We start from the raw sequence: 17,442 nt of genomic DNA on the forward strand, positions 1-17,442 counted from the left end.
AAATACAGAGAGAGCAAAAGTGTTTGAATTTGAGGGTGATATAGCAGAGAACTCACGGCCAATGCAGCTGAACTCCTGAGAGAAGCTGAGGGAAGGGAAGGGAAGGGAAGGGAAGGGAAGGGAAGGGAAGGGAAGGGAAGGGAAGGGAAGGGAAGGGAAGGGAAGGGAAGGGAAGGGAAGGGAAGGGAAGGGAAGGGAAGGGAAGGGAAGGGAAGGGAAGGGAAGGGAAGGGAAGGGAAGGGAAGGGAAGGGAAGGGAAGGGAAGGGAAGGGAAGGGAAGGGAAGGGAAGGGGAATGGACAAGAACAGCTCTGTAGAAACACAGCAAATCTCCAAAGCAGTCCCTGGTGCTCACTCTGCTAGGCAACTACAGCCAGACCTGGAATAAAACATCCTCAGTCTTCTGCCCTCCCTCCCTTTTGGGGTCTCCAAACAACCCCAAACTAAGCAAACTCATCCCAGGGAGCAGCAGACAACTGGCTCTGGAGCAGCAAAAGCAGAGATGGTTAGTGTCTCTCTATTGTCCACACACAGAGCATGTCCCCAGTTGTAACAGAGATGATCTGTCACCCCCATAGTCACTTCTGATCTGTCCTTGGCTTTACCAGTTGTCCAATAAAGGGATTTTTGCAGCAGACACCCTGCTCCTCTGCCTCTAGCCCACGGTGGATGAACATTACGCTGCCTCAGGAGGATGCAGAGCAGGTGGGAGGGGAGAAATTGACAGGAGCTCAGAAAGGAAGCAACACCTGCCTTTGGGACAGCCTGGGCAGACATGCTCCTTGCTTAGGAGGCAGATTCCCCCACTCCCCAGTCCTCACACTGCCCCAGGCATAGAGCAAGGATGCATTTCCCCTGGGAGCCAAGAAAGATCCTCAAACCCGTGTCTCATGCACACTGCTACCACAGATTGTCACATTAGGGCCCAGTCCAGCTGTCACCTCCCACCAGCATCCCTGCTGCCAACGGAGAACCCCCTCCTATGCCCTCCACATATGCCCTGCTCTCCATGGTCACATGCAACCCCTGTTCTGCCTTGGCATGGATTCAGCTTTATTGCACATTCTGCCAAGTCACAGCCAGATCCATGGAAGGGTCTGTCAGCACAAAAACAAGAGGGCTCTCCTGCCCACTCTGTGTGCCTGACACCCCCATGCAGGGAGGACAGTGTCCTGAGCCAGTGCCACCCCATGTCCCTGCAAGGTGGCAGGAGATCTCAGCAGGATGCAGGTGCCTCTTTGCTCTGGCTGCAGGAGAACCAGGATGGAAGAAGGTCTTGCAGGCAGGATGAGACTGCAGCGAGGGTAGCCAGGCCCAGCTGAGCCCATCCTCAGAGCCTGAGCCCTGTGTCACTGCCCAGAGCTCCTCAGGACCCACATGGTCCTTGCAGAAACCCTGGTCCCCAGTGCTACAGCTGTGGCAGGAAATTGAGGACAGCAGTGATGAATTCTTCAAATTTATCCTGATGGACTATGTGGCCTGCACCTTTAATGTACTGGATTTCTGCCTTGGGGAAGAGGCGTTGGATCTCTGGGTAGTCTCTGGAGCTGCAGGACAAGGGAACATGCCATGATCAGGGGTCACTCCTGGTGTCTTCTCTCACTCTCCCCAAGGAGAGGGTGATCCCAGGTATGACTCCTTCCCTGCTGGGAAAGCCCAGGGGGCCCCCAGGCTGCCCCTTGCTCCAGTGTGTCGGTGTCACCGGCTGCTGGAGGAACAGCCCTTGCTCAGGACCTTCCCCCTCCTGAGGCTCCTCCCACCTTTGGCAGCTGCAAAGAGCACAAAAGGTCAAACCACAGACCTGGAACCACTTCTCTGCAGTCTCACCTGATATAGGGTGAGTCGGACCCTCCCAAGAAGAGTGCAGGACCAGTATATGGCTTGTGGAAGACAGGGAAGTTCATGAGATCTGCCAGGTGCCGGGAAATAGCCTCCAGGTTCACTCGCCACACGTAGCGGCCTTCCACCTCTACCAGGTTGGTGAGGAGGAACTGTCTCAGCTGTGGGAGCTGCCATGGAAAGGGATCACGCACTCTTCAGTCAGAGCAGCAAAGCAGGATGTCCTGGCACCCTCCATCCTCCCATCCTCCCCCATCTCCCACAGGATTTCCTACCTTGACCACAGGCTGCAGCTGGTCATCTGCCAGCTGGCGTGCTGCTGAACGGGACAGCCCCACCGGGACCTTCACCTCCTTCATGGCCGTGATGTAGCCAGAGAACGCGGACACGGGGGCGGTTGAGCCAGGACCAATGTCTACAGAGATGAGGCGCTCCACCAGGTCTGGCTGGAGACACAAGCAGGGCAGATCAGATACCAGGATCTTCCAAGATCTCCCCAGTGGGAGTAGGCACAGGGCTCCACTCCCAGTCAGATTCCCTGGAGGCTCTTAGCTCCCTCCTGTCTCAGCAGAGACCTACATGTGCCCTCCCCAGAGTCCTTGTGCTCTGCACAGATCTCCAAGCTTCCTCACAATCGGTGCTGGAGGGACAGGGCAGAGCATGGGCTGGTGGACATAGATTTGCTCCTGCTCCCATAGCCTGGCTTACAGCTCTGTGTGGGACAGCACCCACCCTGATACAGACAAGTCCCTGATACAGACAAGTGGAGCTGCGGGCAAGGCTGGCACCAGTGAACAGTCTCAGAAGGTGCCATCCCCTTCCTTCAGCCCGCCCTGGAACTTCCTGTGTCCCCACTCCCACCCCCATGCCTGCTGACCCGCTGCAAGGCCAGTGTCATGGCCGTCTTGCCCCCCATGCTGTGTCCCACGAGGATGCACTTGGTGATGCCCAGGCGGCTCAGGAGGTGCTGCACGTCCAGGCTCATCGCTTCATATGTCATCACGGGGCTGTGGGGGCTGCTGCCATGGTTCCGGGCATCCACTGTCAGCACCTGCCTGGGCAGGGGCAGCGTGTCACCCCAGGCACTGCCCACCACGACCCCAGACCCCTCCCTGTGTGCTGCACCTCCCCCCACCCCCTGGGTCTCACCTTGCCGCTACCACGGCGCACCAGTGTCTTGGCCACTGTCTGGAAGTTGCCATGGCTGCCAAAGAGCCCATGGAGCAGGATGAGGGGTGGCCGATCCCTGCGACCCTCCACCTCCACATGGGCCAGGGGCACTGCACTGTAGGGAGACAGGCATGGGGTATGGCCAGAGGTGCAGGGAGGAAGTGAGCCCTGCCCCTCTGCCCAGCCCTGGTGAGGCACATTTGGAGTGTTGTGTACTATCCTGGGCCCCTCAGAAAAAAGGAGACACGGAGCGCCTGTAGCGGGGCCAGCACAGGCTGTGAGGATGAGGAGGGACTGGAGCAGCTCCATGGCCAGGAAAGGCTGAGGGAGCTGGGGCTGTTGAGCCTGGAGAGGAGCCCCAGCTGAGAGGGGCCCTCAGCCCTGGGTGTCCCTGTGTGCAGGGAGGGGCAGAGCAGGGCCCAGGCTCAGCTCCGGGGGCCCAGCAGTGGCACCAGAGCAACGGGCAGGGACTGAGCCCAGCAACTGCCCCTGCACAGGAGGCACAACTTCTGCCCTGGGCAGTGCCCAGCCCTCGACAGGCTGCCCAGGGAGGGGCTGGAGTCTCCTCAGCGGGGATATTGCAGAGCCCTCTGGACACAATCCTGTGCCCTGTGCTCTGGGATGGCCCTGCCTGAGCAGGACTGGCACCAGTGACCCTCTGTGGTTCCTTCAGGCCAGACCCAGCCTGGGCTTCCGTGAGAGCGTGGCCGGGGCTCAAACAAGGAGAGGCGGGGGAAGGGGTGTGACTGCAGGAGGAATGATCACAGCCGCGCCCCGCCCGTGCGGGACACCGCGGTGCAAGGGGCACGGCGTGCGGGGGGCGTGGCCAGCCCCCTTGTGACAGCCACGCCCCTGGTCGCGGGATCCCCCCCCGGGATCGCTCCCGCCGCCCCCGCCCCACCCCAGGCGCGGCCGGGCCCTTACGTGGCCGCGGAGCGGGTGGCGGCGGCGGCGGCGGTGGGCTGCGGGAGGGAACGCCAGAGGGGCGGCGGGGCGGGGGCGCGGGGCAGCCGGCGGAGCATCATGGCGGCGGCGGCGGCGGCGCGCGGGCCGTGACGCGACGTGCGCGGGCGGCCCCGCCCCAGCGGCGGCGGGCGCCCCCCCGCGGCAGGACGGCGGCAGCGCGCGCACGGGCAGGGTCACGGCGGGGCCGGTGTCGCTGCTGCCCCCGCGGGCACCGGAGCGGGCAGCGGGGCAGGGCGTTGGGGTCGGGGGAAATGAGCCGGGCGGGGCGGCTCCCTGCGGGCGGCGGGCGTTCCGCAGCGCCCTTCTGCCTGCTGCCGCCCGCAGGCACAGCGGCACCGGTCGGCTCAGACCCGCACTCGCCGTCCTCGGCCGCGCTTCCCCCAGGACCGGCCCCGCGCTCCTGCGGCGGCTCTTGCCCCTTTGTCCCTGGCCGCTGGAGCGTGGCGGCGGGCGGGAGGGAGCGGCCGAGCAGGGCGGCCTCGCCCCAGCGCGGCTCTCGGGCGGGGGAAGCGCCTTGCGGCCCCCCCGGCGGCCTCAGACTTTGGACTGCAGGCAGGGAGTGTCCCTGCGGCATCCAGCGGCTCCTCCGCTGCTTGCCGCCCCAACCGTTCCCGGAGGGCTGCCCCTGGAATGCAGGGGGACAACGGGTCCCCACCCCCAGCAGGGACGCCCGGCGCGGGAGGGAGAGAGGCTGCGGTTGAGCCCTCTGTCCCCAGCCGGGTACCACTCGGGTGCTGCCGTAGCACGGTGTGCCTTGGGGGACTGGACTGCAGTGTTCCCCCTCCCTATGCCCACCTTGATTGTGCCGCACATCCCAAGGACACTCGGGTACCAAAACAGGACACGTTTATTGACAAATGTAACCGGTACAGACCACGCGTAACAGGGACAGACGGTGCCGGGCCAGCAGCGATTGGGGAACACAGCAGGGGGGCACCGTCCCCATCCCGTCCTTATCCCGCCCCATCGGCATGGCAGGACCTCGCCGGGCGCCGCTTCTCCCGCCGACCCGAAACTGCCTCGTGTTTAACCGAAACTGTCTCTATTTACACAGCCCGGCCCTGACCCCGCGGCCGTCCCCGTCCCCTCCTTCGCGTCCCCCCCCGCCCCGGCGCTGCCGCCCCCGGGCCCCACGGAAAGCAATTAGGGTCCCAGGGTGGGGGGGGGGGGTGGGATATCGAGGGGTGCCGGGGGACCCTGGGGGGGCTTCAGACATAGTTCCTCTTGTCGTAGCTGGTGACAGCAGAGCGTGGGGCGGAGTAGGCCACCTTGCCTGTGGGGTACCTGTCGTCTTTGGGGGGGCAGGAGCAGCAGAGCAGCCCCCCCCCCAGCAGCAGGAGTGCAGAGGCTGCCCAGCCCACGTAGAGTGAGGTGCCCAGCTCCCGCTTCTGCGCTTCGATCACCAGCGGGTTGTAGAAATCCCGGATGATGGTGTTGGCCGACCAGCAGACAGGGATGAGAGTCATGACTCCAGAGAGGAGGAAGATGACACCGGAGACAATGGTGATCTTGGCTTTGGTGCTCTCGTCCTCCACGCAGCGGGTGCACTGGGCGCCCACGATGGCCACCATTAAGCCCAGGACGGCCAAGATGATGGCCACCACCAGCAGGGCGCGGGCAGCTTGCAGGTCCTGCGGCAGTGCCAACATGGAGTCGTAGACCTTGCACTGCATCTGCCCCGTGCTCTGGACCACGCAGCTCATCCACAGCCCTTCCCAGAGGATCTGGGCCGTCACAATGTTGTTGCCGATGAAGGCCGACACCTTCCACATGGGCAACGCACAGCAGATAATGCTGCACAACCAACCCAGCACGGACAAGGCCACACCGCCGATCTCCAGCCCCATCGACATGGTGGATGGTTCAGTGACGTGCTCCAGGCGATGGCGGAGAAGAACCCACGGACCAAGACCGTCGCCACCACCCGTCGCTCACAGCCAGGGGATCGGCTTACACCTGTGCGCAGTGCTATTTATATGGGCTGGCCCCGGGGTGGGGTTTCAGTGCTGGCTGCTGGCTGCTGGACGCTCCTCTCTGCTCCTCCGTCACCGTCACCTGCGTCCCACACCCTCCCCTTTGTTTGCAGAGATGGCGCCGGGTAACCAGAGAAGGGCGGGAGGAGGAGAAATGCCACCTGCCACAGCCATCCCCTGGTTTCGGCCGATGGGTATTGGGAAGCACTACTACCATGCTCATTCCCACAAAACTCCTTCTGTGGACCTGGAAGTCCCAAGGGTTCACCTTTCCCCCATGGAGGTGCTGGCAGGTCAGGGTTTGTTGATTTCTGTAGTGTTGTCAGTGCTCACGTTTAACTGGGGTTCGGTGAGGGTTGGGCACTTTTACATCACCGTGCAAAGTGCAACCCCTTTGCCATGCTGTGAGGTTTGTGTCACCATTCCACGGGACCTGCGGGTGCTCCCAGCCCAGCAGGAACCCCTCCAGCCTGGCCTCTCCTGCTCCCACCCTGCTGGGCTGGGAGCACTGTCAGAGGTCCTCTGACTGACTGATAAATATCTTTACTCATCTTGCACGGGTCTTGTGACCTTGAAGGAAGCAGATAATGCACGTAACCACTCTGGCAGCATCACCCTGACAACCCGAGCTGGCACCTGGCAAAGGGAAAAATATCCCAAGGCATGAGCAATCCCTTCAGACCTGGCAGGATCAGCCCCATGGCTGTGGGGTGCATGTTTTCCCACCTAACCTTGCATGCTGGGGGTAGTGCCAGTGATTCCAGACCCCTCCCCCAGGAATGTGGTTACTGGACACAGGCTTGCTCCTACCTGTTCCCTGCCTGCTCCAAAAATCTCCTCTACAACTTATTAACTACTCAAGAGCGCGGTGGGATGCTGGCAGCTGGTGCAGTGCAACTAGGATGGGGGGGGGGGGGGTGGGAAGTCCTGCAACTGCCTGGCTGTACCCCACAGGACCTTGACACCCCACAGCCAGAGGGGTCAGAGTTGGGTGCCCCCACAGTATCCCAACAGCTAACAGCCAGGGGGGTTTTATTTGGGTGCCCCACCGTGCCCTGATACCCAGTATCTGGTGGGTCACCTTCGATTGCCCTGCAGCATTCTGAACCTCCATAGCCAGTGGGGTCACCCCACAGCACCCTTATACCCCATATATGGCTGGGTCAGCTGTTGTCACCCCATGTCACCCCAGCACCCCGTATCCACCCAGCTTGACTTCCAGCCCCCTGCAGCACCCCACGTCTGACCTCCACCACGCTGTGACACCCCAATACCCCCGTATCCAGCCTCTGCCAACCCATGGCATCCTCAAAATACCCTGTACTTGGCTGGGTGAACTTCTGCCACCCCACTATACCGTGATCACCACCCCAAGGGCACCCAAAATCCCCACAGTGCGCTGGGGAGTACACAGGGGTGACCGTGTCTTTGCTGCTGGGGGGAGCCCGTGCAAGCAGCCCCCAGAGTTCTGTGCCCTTGTTGCTGGGGGTGCTGGGGGCCCTGGCCCTCGGGGACATCTCGGGGTGGGTGTCCACAGTCCAGTGCTGTCACAGTGACGATGGGCACAGGGACAGGCCCGCTAGGCTGCCAGCACTGAACTGAGGTGGGGCCGGGCTGCCGAGGGCCCCCACGTGTGCCGGCAGGGGAGTGCCCGCGGCCGCGGGGTGCGGGAGTGCACAGGCGAACAGGTGAACACACGTGCAGGTACACAGGCACACACAAACACAAACCACACACACACAGGTACACACGCATTTATATACACACACAGGTACACAAACCACAGACACATACACAGGTACACACACAGAGAGGTACACAGACACACACAAACCACAAACCACACACACACACACAGGTACACACACAGAGAGGTACACAGACACACACAAACACACACAAACCACACACACACACAGAGGTGTACACACACAGGTACACATGCACACACACACAGGTACACACAAACACACACAAACCACACACACAGGTACAGGCACAGGTGAGTGTGTACTCACCCCCTCTGCCGGCAGCAACGCCCCGGCATGCAGCCGCACACACAAACACATGGACGCGTGGACAGACACACGGACACACAGTGGCAGACTTGGACACACAGACGCATGGAGACAGGCAGACACACGGACAGACATGCAGCCAGACACACCCATGGACAGATAGACTGACAGATACACACACACACACACACACACAGAGACTCACAGATGGACTCACAGGTACACACAGAGATGCATACTCACACATACAGAGACTGACACAGAGGCGGAGGCGAACAGGCACATTCTAGTGGTACAGGTGCACACATACACACCCTCCCCCAGTGCACACATGGCTGCAGGGCTGTGGGCAGGGGTTCCCCTGGCAGGGCTCTGGGGCAGGAGGGGACTCCAGGCAGGGCTTTAGGGTGTGGGAATATTCCAAGCAGGGTTTTGGAGCAGGGTTATACCCCAGACAGGGCTCTGGGGAAGGGGGGTGGCACCCCAGACAGGGCTGTGGGGCACAGGAGTAGGGGCAGGGTTATACCCCCATATCTGTGGAACAGTGGGAATACTCAACACCAAGGCATGGCGCAGGGGAGATAACCCACACAGGAGTGGGAGGTAGGAGGGAGGGATAACGCTCGATAGGGATATGGGACAGGGAGGATACTTCAAGTAGGGCTGTGGGGCAGGGCAAGAGTGGGATACTGGAGGCAGTTGTATGGGGTAGGAGCTACTGGGGCAGAGCTGGGGTGGGACGGGGCAGTGAAACACCGCAGCCCCCGACCCTGCAATCAGAGCCCCACACGCGGCGTCCCCACTTTGTCATCCCAAATTGCCCAAAATACAGGCTGTGTCCAGTGTCGTGCCGGCCTGGGGCAGCTGCCATCGTCTGACTCATGACGGATGAAGGGGCAAATCACCGGGGTTTCGGGGTGCCGGCCACCCCCGGCAGGATGCATTCTTGTGGTGAGCAAACCAGCTCACTGGTGTTTACTGAGGAGCTGAGCAGGGTCAGCGTCCTTGGGGAATTCCTGGGAGCACCCCCATCCCAACTGCTGCATCTCCCCTCCGGGGTGCAGTCCCTCTGCAATCCCGCACAGCTGGGGAGGGATGAGGAGTATCCAAGTCCCTCGGGATGGGGATAAAGTGTGGTGGCTGCAAGAACACAGTGGTGACACAGGGGCACGTTTGCTCCACTATGATGCAGAGATCCCAAACAAATGTCACACCCAAAGGTCACGGGAGCATCAGCGGTTTGGTGGCCCCAAAGGAAGGACACCTGCACTGGCAGGGGGGACACCCACTGCAGCATCCCCCATCCATGCACCCGGCACCGGCAGCACCCGGGGGTGCGCAGAAACAGCCTCGGGCGCCGCGGTGCCGCGTCCCACTCACGTGCGCGGCGGGTTTGGGGTGTTCCCCGCCGCTGCGGTCGGGAGTGCCGGCGCGTTCCCCCCCGGGGGAGCGGGGCCGGGGCGGTAAATGCCGCCTCGGCTGCTTATATTTCAGGCGCGGGGCTGCTGGCTCTGCCCCGGCCAGGGCACACAGGCAGCCCATTGTTGGAGCCCCTTCGGCGCGGCGGGAGCAGGTGAGGCGGCTCCGAGCATCAATGGCAGCTCTGTCTGCCGACGGAGCGGGGAGGGGGCTGCGGCACACGGGGCCGGGGGACGGCGTGGGACATGGACCAGCGAGATGTGGCTGGGGGCTGGTGGTTCGCTGGGGATTGCTGGGCCATGACTGGGGCGTCCCCACACCGACAGCTCTGATCGGCTTCCCCAGGGCTTTGCCGTGGCATCCCGCTTCCTCCAGGCATCACCGGCGGGGACACCCCCATTGCACCGCCCGTGACCCCCTTTCTGATTAATCATCTCCCCCATCCCTTCGCCAACCACCTTGGCAGCGCTTAGGGGTGTTTTCCCCGTTGGGAGCCACTTGTTACTCAGAAACTGGTCAGAATTTTGACTTTCAGAGCGACTTCAGGCCGAAGGTGCCTTCTCTCCCCGCGGGGATTCTGCAGGTCCCGGCGCACGGCTCCCCTCCCGATAAGACTTTGCTTTCCCATAGCGAGAAACAACCTGACTGTGCATATTTGAGTCGGTCGGAGGGGTTTGTGTTGGGCAAGGATGTTTTTTGGGAACATTCAGTCTCTGGGCTGTCGGTAACTAATCCTCGGCCGCCGGCAGGGAGAGGTTGCCCCACTCCTCACAGGCGAGGTGGGAGCGTTGCTGGCCGTGCCTTGCTTGGCATTTGTGAAGCCAGAGATTTCGGTGGATCATCATTTGCTGGCAAGTCTCACCTGCGTTTTTGGGACCTTGAGGCAGCCAGGTTGGTGGGTCCATGTGTGGGTCCTGGGGGATGAGGAGCACTTGGCTCAGTGGTGTGGGGTATATGAGGTGGGACTGTCACCTGTGTCCTGGGTGGGGATGTCCCCAAGCCCTTTTTGGCAGGAGATTCATGTCCCAAGCCCTCTCTCTGTGGGATGTCCTCTGCCCTGAGCAAGGTCGGGGTGACACAGCCTCTGCTGTGCACCCAGCAGTGCCTGGCATTGTGGTGACACTATGTTTAATGTCACCTCCCTGCCTGGGAATGGCCTCACTGCCCAGCCGTGGGGCTGCAGGGTGTCCCCATGCTGGTGAATCCAGGACAAGTGTCAGAAGGTGTTTCCTGATAGAGGTGCCAGGACAGGAGCTCTGCCCTCACCAACCCTCTTAGTGCAGTGTTACAGGGATGGGAACCCAGGCTCCTGGATGTCCTTTCAATCCCACTGGATTTGGGGCAGGGCATCCACACCTGTCTGGGTGCTGGGACATATGCTGGGTGGTGAAGGCTTGGGATAGCTTGAGTGTGTTGAGCAGCCTGTTTTGGGCTGCAGGAGCTTGCTGCTGAGCAAGTGGGCTTTTGTCCCACTAGGACATGTGCCTGTGCCATGGCTCCTTTCAGGTGGCACTGGGGAAAATCTGGGACTGGAGTCCTGCAGGATGCACTGGGAATGGGACAGGTCTGTGGGGCTGGTGTCCATGTGGGGCTGGTGTCCATGTGGGGCTGGTGTCCATGGAGTGGTTGTCCTGGATAGCATGTCCTGAGGTGCTTGGTGGTCCCATCTGTGCTGCACCACCATCCTTGGGCTCCAAGGGCTCTGGGGTCAGCTGCTGCTCCTCTGTCTGTCGGTCCTGCTGTCTGGCAGTGCTGGGGACACAGGGCTGGCAATGATGTCCAGGTGGGTGTGTCACTGGGGAACGTGGGGAAGGGCACAGGGGCTGCCCGTGTGGCAGCTGCCAGGTGGAATATATGCCACGTTCCAGCATTAATTACAGTAATTGGCTGTCAGAGGCCGTGCTGGTGCCTGCTCTGCGTCTGAGAGGGAGTATGAGCAGCTCAAGCTTTGATGCTCCGTGTGTGGGGGAGTCCCTATCCCCACCTTGCCATTTGTCCCCAGCCCAGAGACATGTCTCCACGTGCCTGCAGGGACACGGCCCCTGTGAGCCACCCACACACAGGGGCATGTGCCTCTCTCCAATCCCAAATAATGTGGTGGTTACAGCAGCCAGCTGGGATGTGAAAGCCTCAGGCAGAGTCTGGCCCCGGCGGGGATGCTCTGGAGCCTTGTAGATTAAAGGGAGCCCTTGACCACAAGGCTCTGGCCGCAGGGTGGACACACTGGTATGTGAGCAATGCGGGTGTTCCAGCAGGACAGAGGGACAGAGCCTGGGCAGCTCCTCCAGTACAAGTCAGGCAGGCAGGACCCTGACCATCCCCTTAGGCTGGGGTCTGCTGTGAGACATGGGTGACCCCAGGCATCCTCCTGGCACTGCAGTGCATGGGCCACCAGGCTTGTCCCACTACACTTGGACATGATGCCCAGGAACATCTTGGCATGAGCAGTAGCAGCTCCAGAGGCCATCACACCAATCAATAAGCACAAATGGTTGGATTGTGATCGTAACCCCAGTGCTCAGGAAAACGAAGATTATCTCAGTGCCTCTTATCTTTTCCAGAGGCCCAGGATTAAGCTGGGGTGATGAAACAGTGCAATGTCCGTCTGTCTGTGCCGTCTGTCTGGTGTTATGCTGCGCCTGTGCAGGGACTTGGAGGGAGCAGGGCCTGTGTGGAAGTCATGGATTAAAGGAGGACAGGCGAGCATCAGTATGGCATCAGTGTTGGCATTGGTGCTGGCATCAGCACTAGGATCAGTGGGTATGGCACTGGGACAGCTTGAGGCCACATCTGCCCCTCACAGCCCCAATCCAGCCAATCCCACCATGCAGGTAGTGGGACATGGGCAGAGCTGGGGCTGAGGGTGGCTGTGTGAACCCTGGCTTGGCACTGGAGCACAGGTGGGGTGGGTTTGGGCTCTGGCCCCCTGTTGCCCCAGGCAGTCTCTGTGGGGAACTGGCAGCCGCTCCAACCAGTTTGTGGGTCTGGGCAGTGACACCTCCTGCCCAAGGCCTAACAGAGGGCTGGGAACGGCTGGAATGGATGCCAAGGAGCAAACAAGAGCCACTTGTGTCCTGCCGGGCATGGAGCCCAGCAGCCAGAGGGGACAATGTGCTGCTCCCCTGGCATGCAGTCATGGGGGCCCAAAGGTTGGGCTGATGTTGGAGCAGTCACTATGAGCTGGGGGGAAACTGGGGCATGAAGGCATGAAGGTACCCTATCCAAGTGATGGAGAAGAGGGTTCTGGCAGTGATGGCAAAGATATCCCAGTCCCTGGACACTGGCTTTTCCCCTTTAGCATCCTGGCTGAGTCCCAGTGCTGCCATGGGCAAGTCCTGCCTGCCCGCAACAGTGGGATGCACTCCTGCACCTGGGTGGCCTGATCCCAGTCCCCTGCATCCTCCTCCGTGAGAGCAACCGGGATATTAAGTGTCATTGCTGCAGGAAGAAATACAAGTAGAAGAATCCCGGGAAACTGGTTCTACCCCTCCGTCTGGTGCCGGCGGCAGGCCGGCGGCTGCGGCGGTGCTCCTCCCTCGGCAAAGGCATATAATGCCTGCCATGGTCCCGGCAGCCCACACTGCAGAGCAGGAGGAGGGCAGGGGAGCAGGCAGCGAGTGATGGCCTCCATGGGGATGCAGGTGCTGGGCATTGCCCTTTCTGTCATCGGCTGGTTGGCCTCCATTCTCTGCTGTGCGCTGCCCATGTGGCGGGAGACAGCCTTCATCGGGAACAACATCGTGGTGGCGCAGATTGTCTGGGAAGGGCTGTGGATGAGCTGCGTGGTGCAGAGCACGGGGCAGATGCAGTGCAAGGTGTACGACTCGCTTCTGGCCCTGCCGCAGGACCTGCAAGCCGCCCGTGCCATGGTGGTGGTGGCCATCATCCTGGCCATCCTGGGCACTCTACTGGCCGTCACCGGTGGCAAATGCACCAATTGTGTGGAGGACGACGCTGCCAAAGCCAAGGTCATGATCCTCTCCGGCATCATCTTCATCGTTGCCAGCATCTTCATCCTCATCCCTATCTCTTGGTCAGCCAACAGCATCATCCAGGACTTCTACAACCCGCTGGTCTCTGACTCGCAGAAGCGGGACCTGGGCTCGTCCCTCTACGTGGGCTGGGCAGCCTCGGCGCTCCTGCTGCTGGGTGGGGGGATCCTGTGCTGCACCTGCCCCCCCCGCGGAGAGAAGCCCTACTCTGCCAAGTTCACGGCTGCTCGCTCGCTGCCAGCCAGCAACTACGTGTAGGAGTCACCGCGCCTGCCTGGACCCCCCGGCCGCTCCAGGGAGCGGGAACCTCCTGGGACACGCAACCTCCCCGACTGGGCTGGGACTGGCCGGGCGCAGGGGCGGTGTGAGGGAGGGCAGACAGAGCCGCCTTTGTTCCATAGGATTGAAGCCGGTTCTTTAATCTCGGTTGAAACAGAGGACAAGGAGATCCTGTCCTGGCTGTCCGCGGTGGGGGTCCTGCTCCCCCCGGAGCATCCAGCTGAGGCATCTTCTCCGAGACATCACCTGATCTCCTCCTCGGGAATTTCCTGGCTCCCGGTATCGGGGTGTGCCATGTGGTGACACAGCTCCCAAGAGCCCGTCCCACGGGTGGCACAGAGCTCTCTTTCCCCGCGTGAAGCTCCCCGGGCCGTGTCTGTCCCTCGGGGTGGGTGGTGGTGTCGGTGCTGGTAGGGACAGCGAACCTGTCCCACGTGGTCACAGGGGCGTGGTGGCTCTGCAAACCTCAGCAGGGTCTTGAGGGGTGACAGGGGCTCTCACCTGCCTGTTCCCTAAATTTTGACTTTGACCTACTTTAAGGGCTCGGATCGACCGTACGGAGTGATTTCTCGCGGCAGTTCCCCAGGGCGGGGGCATCATTATCCTGGGAGTGGGAAGGCAGCGGCCGGGCTGGGAAAACCGGTCGGGGAGGCGGGAGCGGAGCGGGGCTGTGCCCCCGCATGGTGGGGGGCAACTCCCGGACCCGACCCCATCCATCGCCGCAGAGTGGGATGCCCGGGGGTCGGGAGTGGGTTCTCACGGTACCCCGGTTGTGCTGCCGTCCCTGCCCGTGTTCAGCCTTCCCGCATTAAACGGCAGCTGCTCAGACCCCTCTGTGCCTCGTGTTCTTTACCCTCTCCAACACCCGCCTCGGTGGTGGGACAGCCCGGTGCTCCGGTACCTTGGGCTCCCGTCCCCCTGAGAGATCGGCATCGGGGCTGTCCCACGCCTGACCCACGGCGATCTCCCACTCGAGCAGGAAGAAGGTGGCGGGCGCCGGCCGGGGCGGGTCGGGGCGTGCTGGCCCCGGGTCCACCCCACAGGCCCGGCTGGGAGCGCCCCAGGGCCGGCGTGGGCAGCGCTGGGTGTTTTGCCTATCTCGCTTCCGGCACGCCAAATGCTCCTCTGGCTTGGGAACATCCTTATTTCCTACCTCGGGGCTTGTGGGGATGAGGGGTGACTCTGCCTGGCTCTGGGTGTCTCATCTGGATCTGAGGGCTGGAGGGCTCCCAGATCCCCAGTCCCTTCACTGAGCACGGCAATGGTGGAAAATATGCCTGTAACCCTGTGTTGTGGGTGGCCAGGTGGGAACGTGAGCACAATTCTCTGTTGAGCGTCCCTGGGGATCCATGGAGCCACCACTTGTCCCCCTGCAGGCAGTCATACACCCTGTTTTGGGTGTCTCATGTGGCCCAGGCTGAGGAAGGGTGTCTGGGATGGCTCCCACCATCCCGGCCCCTGCCTGCCTGAAGCACGAGGAGAGGGGCTGAGATTTTAGCCCAAAGGGTCTTCCATGGCTCAGGGGATGCAAAGTCCCAGTGCTGGGTGTCCATCAGGCTCCTGAGGGATAAAAGGTGCTGGGTAAGGAGTGGGGATACAATGGGAGAGACCGGAGATACTGAAACTGGGACAGGGGAAATGATGGTGAAACCTGTGTCAAGAGCTGCAGGGTGTGCCAGGCACAATCGATACCCACTGAGTTCAGGGCCATAAAACCCCGCTGGTCCCAGCCGCCAAGCGTGGTACAGACACCCATGGGTGAACTCTGCTCCATGGGGGGCTGAGCTGGATTTGGGCTGAGCCAGGGCCACAGTAGTCACACGTGACCATGGTGGAGCTGCCAGGGTGCCCAGCATGTGTGCTTGTATCAACCACCCCTCTCGCAGGGACACCACTTGTGGTGACCCCATAGCTCCTCACAGGGGTTTGCCCTCTTTGGGCTGCTCCCGGGGCTGCTCCAGGATGGTATCGCAGAAGGTCCTGAGCCCCAGACCTGGGATCATGGCAGAGCTGAGCTCTGACCCGTTTCCATTTTCTCCTGGAGAGGAGATCCTGGGTCCAAAGGGCATTGTAGCATGGCTGTGAGGGCGAAGCCAAACCAGGAGCAGGCAGTGCTGAGCGGTGTGTGGGGCTGCCTTCCCTGCCTGTGCCCCTGGCACGAGGCTCATGCCCAGGGAGGCTGAGCACTCGTGGTGGAGTGGGACGTGGGGTGGGCACTGGGGCATGGCCACCAGGGCAGGACATGAGGTGAATGGAGGGGGGTTTGCACTCTGGAGCACTGGGGGATGGGCACATCGAGCTCCCTCTCCTGGTCCCCAAAAGCCATCCCTTCCCTGACACTTGCCATGCCCTGGGAAGGGGTGATGGCAGAGGCTGAGCTGTTCTGTGGGGACAGTGTAGGGGCCAGTGTGACACATGGGGGCTCCTGCACTTTGGCCTGCTTGAGGCCTGGGTCCTCAGTGCCACATGTGTCCCCATCCTGTCCCGCAGCACCACCCCATGCCACTCATGTCCCCATGTCCTCCAAGTCCCCATGTCACTCACGTCCCCGTGCTGTCCTGCAGCCATTCCCACCCTGGTGGGGAGCAGGACATAGCAGATGAAGCCCATGCTGTTCCTGGCTGAGGGCTGTTCCTGTGACACCCATACCTGTTCCCACAGGAGCTGTCGATGGCGATGATGACAATGCAGATGGGAGGACTGATGATGGCCACACTGGGCTGGCTGGGCTCCATCCTCACCTGTGCCCTGCCCATGTGGAAGGTGACAGCCTTCATCGGCTCCAACATCGTGGTGGCCCAGGTGTTCTGGGAAGGGCTGTGGATGAACTGTGTCTACGAGAGCACAGGGCAGATGCAGTGCAAGGCCTACGACTCCCTGCTGGAGCTCACCTCTGACCTGCAAGCTGCTCGTGCCCTGGTGGTCACCTCCATCTTTGTGGCCTTCCTTGCCTTCTTCATCGCCCTCTCGGGAGCTGACTGCACCCGCTGCGTGGATGACAGTGGCACCAAGACCAGGATCTCTGCAGTGGCAGGGGTCATCTTCATCATGGCCAGCATCATGCTGCTCATCCCTGTCTCCTGGTCTGCCAACAGCATTGTCAGCAACTTCTACAACCCTATGGTGCCTGAGGCCCTCAAGAGAGAGCTGGGGGCTGCCCTCTACATCGGCTGGGCCTCCAGTGCCCTGCAGCTCTTTGGTGGGGGTGTCCTGTGCTGCTCGGGATCCCAGTCCCAGCAGGACCCCTACCCCAAGAAGTACAGGGCAGTGAAAACCTGTGGCCCAATGGGCTATGCCATGAAGGACTATGTGTGAGCCACTGTACCCAAGTGCCAGCCCAAGGCAGAGCACCACTGTCCCTGTCCTGCATCCCTGTGCAACCCCCTGCTCCTGCACTGCCTTCTCCTGCCCATCCCCATATGGCTGACCCTCAGCATGGTCCCCAGGTGTGCCCTTCCCCAGGGCAGGGACTATAAACATCCTGGTGCCACCAAGGCTGCCTAGGCTCATTTTGAACAGCGCGGTGCGGGGAGGATGGCGGCGCGTCCTGAGGGTGCTGTGCCCTGCCAGGAGCTGTGCTCCAGCATCTGGAACATCCCCATCTTCCCACGGGGATCAGCAGTACTCAGCCAGGGTGCTCCTGGCAGTTCCCTGCAGCAGGAAACTGAGGCAGGGAGAGGATGTGAAGAGCTAAGAGAGGCATGGGGGACACCGGGATCTGAGCCTCCATGGACTGGGAGGGAACCCCAGAGAAAGGCTGAATTCCCCCTCCCAGGCTCCTGACCAC

At 61.6% G+C, this 17,442-nt stretch overlaps 4 protein-coding genes across 5 annotated transcripts; 2 read left to right on the top strand and 2 right to left on the bottom strand.

The window, feature by feature from the left end:
* Window positions 1–220: 220 nt before the first annotated feature.
* Window positions 221–4,033, bottom strand: ABHD11 (abhydrolase domain containing 11). Of its 2 annotated transcripts, none has more exons than XM_066201809.1 (6): window positions 3,933–4,033; window positions 2,988–3,123; window positions 2,716–2,889; window positions 2,114–2,284; window positions 1,827–2,008; window positions 221–1,546 (listed from the first exon to the last, which is right to left on the bottom strand). In XM_066201809.1, the coding sequence occupies exons 1-6, from the start codon at window positions 4,031–4,033 to the stop codon at window positions 1,408–1,410; spliced, it is 903 nt and encodes a 300-aa protein (XP_066057906.1). In that variant the 3' UTR covers window positions 221–1,407. The 2 variants fall into 2 exon arrangements, with proteins under 2 accessions (XP_066057906.1, XP_066057907.1); XM_066201810.1 differs by having other exon boundaries at window positions 2,716–2,893; window positions 3,933–4,006.
* Window positions 4,034–4,803: 770 nt separating this feature from the next.
* CLDN3 (claudin 3) lies at window positions 4,804–5,896 on the bottom strand. Its single transcript, XM_066201828.1, has one exon. The coding sequence runs from the start codon at window positions 5,825–5,827 to the stop codon at window positions 5,183–5,185; it is 645 nt and encodes a 214-aa protein (XP_066057925.1). The 5' UTR covers window positions 5,828–5,896; the 3' UTR covers window positions 4,804–5,182.
* Window positions 5,897–12,986: 7,090 nt separating this feature from the next.
* LOC136299879 (claudin-4-like) lies at window positions 12,987–13,634 on the top strand. Its single transcript, XM_066201876.1, has one exon. It carries the CDS (start codon window positions 13,005–13,007, stop codon window positions 13,632–13,634), a length of 630 nt encoding a protein of 209 aa, XP_066057973.1. The 5' UTR covers window positions 12,987–13,004.
* Window positions 13,635–16,325: 2,691 nt separating this feature from the next.
* Window positions 16,326–17,009, top strand: LOC136299891 (claudin-4-like). The gene has a single exon (XM_066201894.1). It carries the CDS (start codon window positions 16,326–16,328, stop codon window positions 16,968–16,970), a length of 645 nt encoding a protein of 214 aa, XP_066057991.1. The 3' UTR covers window positions 16,971–17,009.
* Window positions 17,010–17,442: the final 433 nt, after the last annotated feature.

This window comes from Chamaea fasciata, unplaced genomic scaffold (assembly GCF_029207755.1).
Source record: "Chamaea fasciata isolate MVZ Bird 193981 ecotype frontalis unplaced genomic scaffold, bChaFas1.0.hap1 SCAF_21, whole genome shotgun sequence".
Classification (NCBI taxonomy): Eukaryota; Metazoa; Chordata; class Aves; order Passeriformes; family Sylviidae; genus Chamaea; species Chamaea fasciata.

Excerpts from the sequence above, each read along its gene's own strand:
- ABHD11 (XM_066201809.1), bottom strand. The coding sequence starts at position 4,033 with ATGATGCTCCGCCGGCTGCCCCGCGCCCCCGCCCCGCCGCCCCTCTGG. Across the intron at positions 3,124-3,932 it reads GCCACCCGCTCCGCGGCCAC|TGCAGTGCCCCTGGCCCATG; the intron begins GTAAGGGCCCGG and ends GTCTCCCTACAG. Across the intron at positions 2,890-2,987 it reads TGCGCCGTGGTAGCGGCAAG|GTGCTGACAGTGGATGCCCG; the intron begins GTGAGACCCAGG and ends CTGCCCAGGCAG.
- LOC136299879 (XM_066201876.1), top strand. The coding sequence starts at position 13,005 with ATGGCCTCCATGGGGATGCAGGTGCTGGGCATTGCCCTTTCTGTCATC.
- LOC136299891 (XM_066201894.1), top strand. The coding sequence starts at position 16,326 with ATGGCGATGATGACAATGCAGATGGGAGGACTGATGATGGCCACACTG.
- CLDN3 (XM_066201828.1), bottom strand. The coding sequence starts at position 5,827 with ATGTCGATGGGGCTGGAGATCGGCGGTGTGGCCTTGTCCGTGCTGGGT.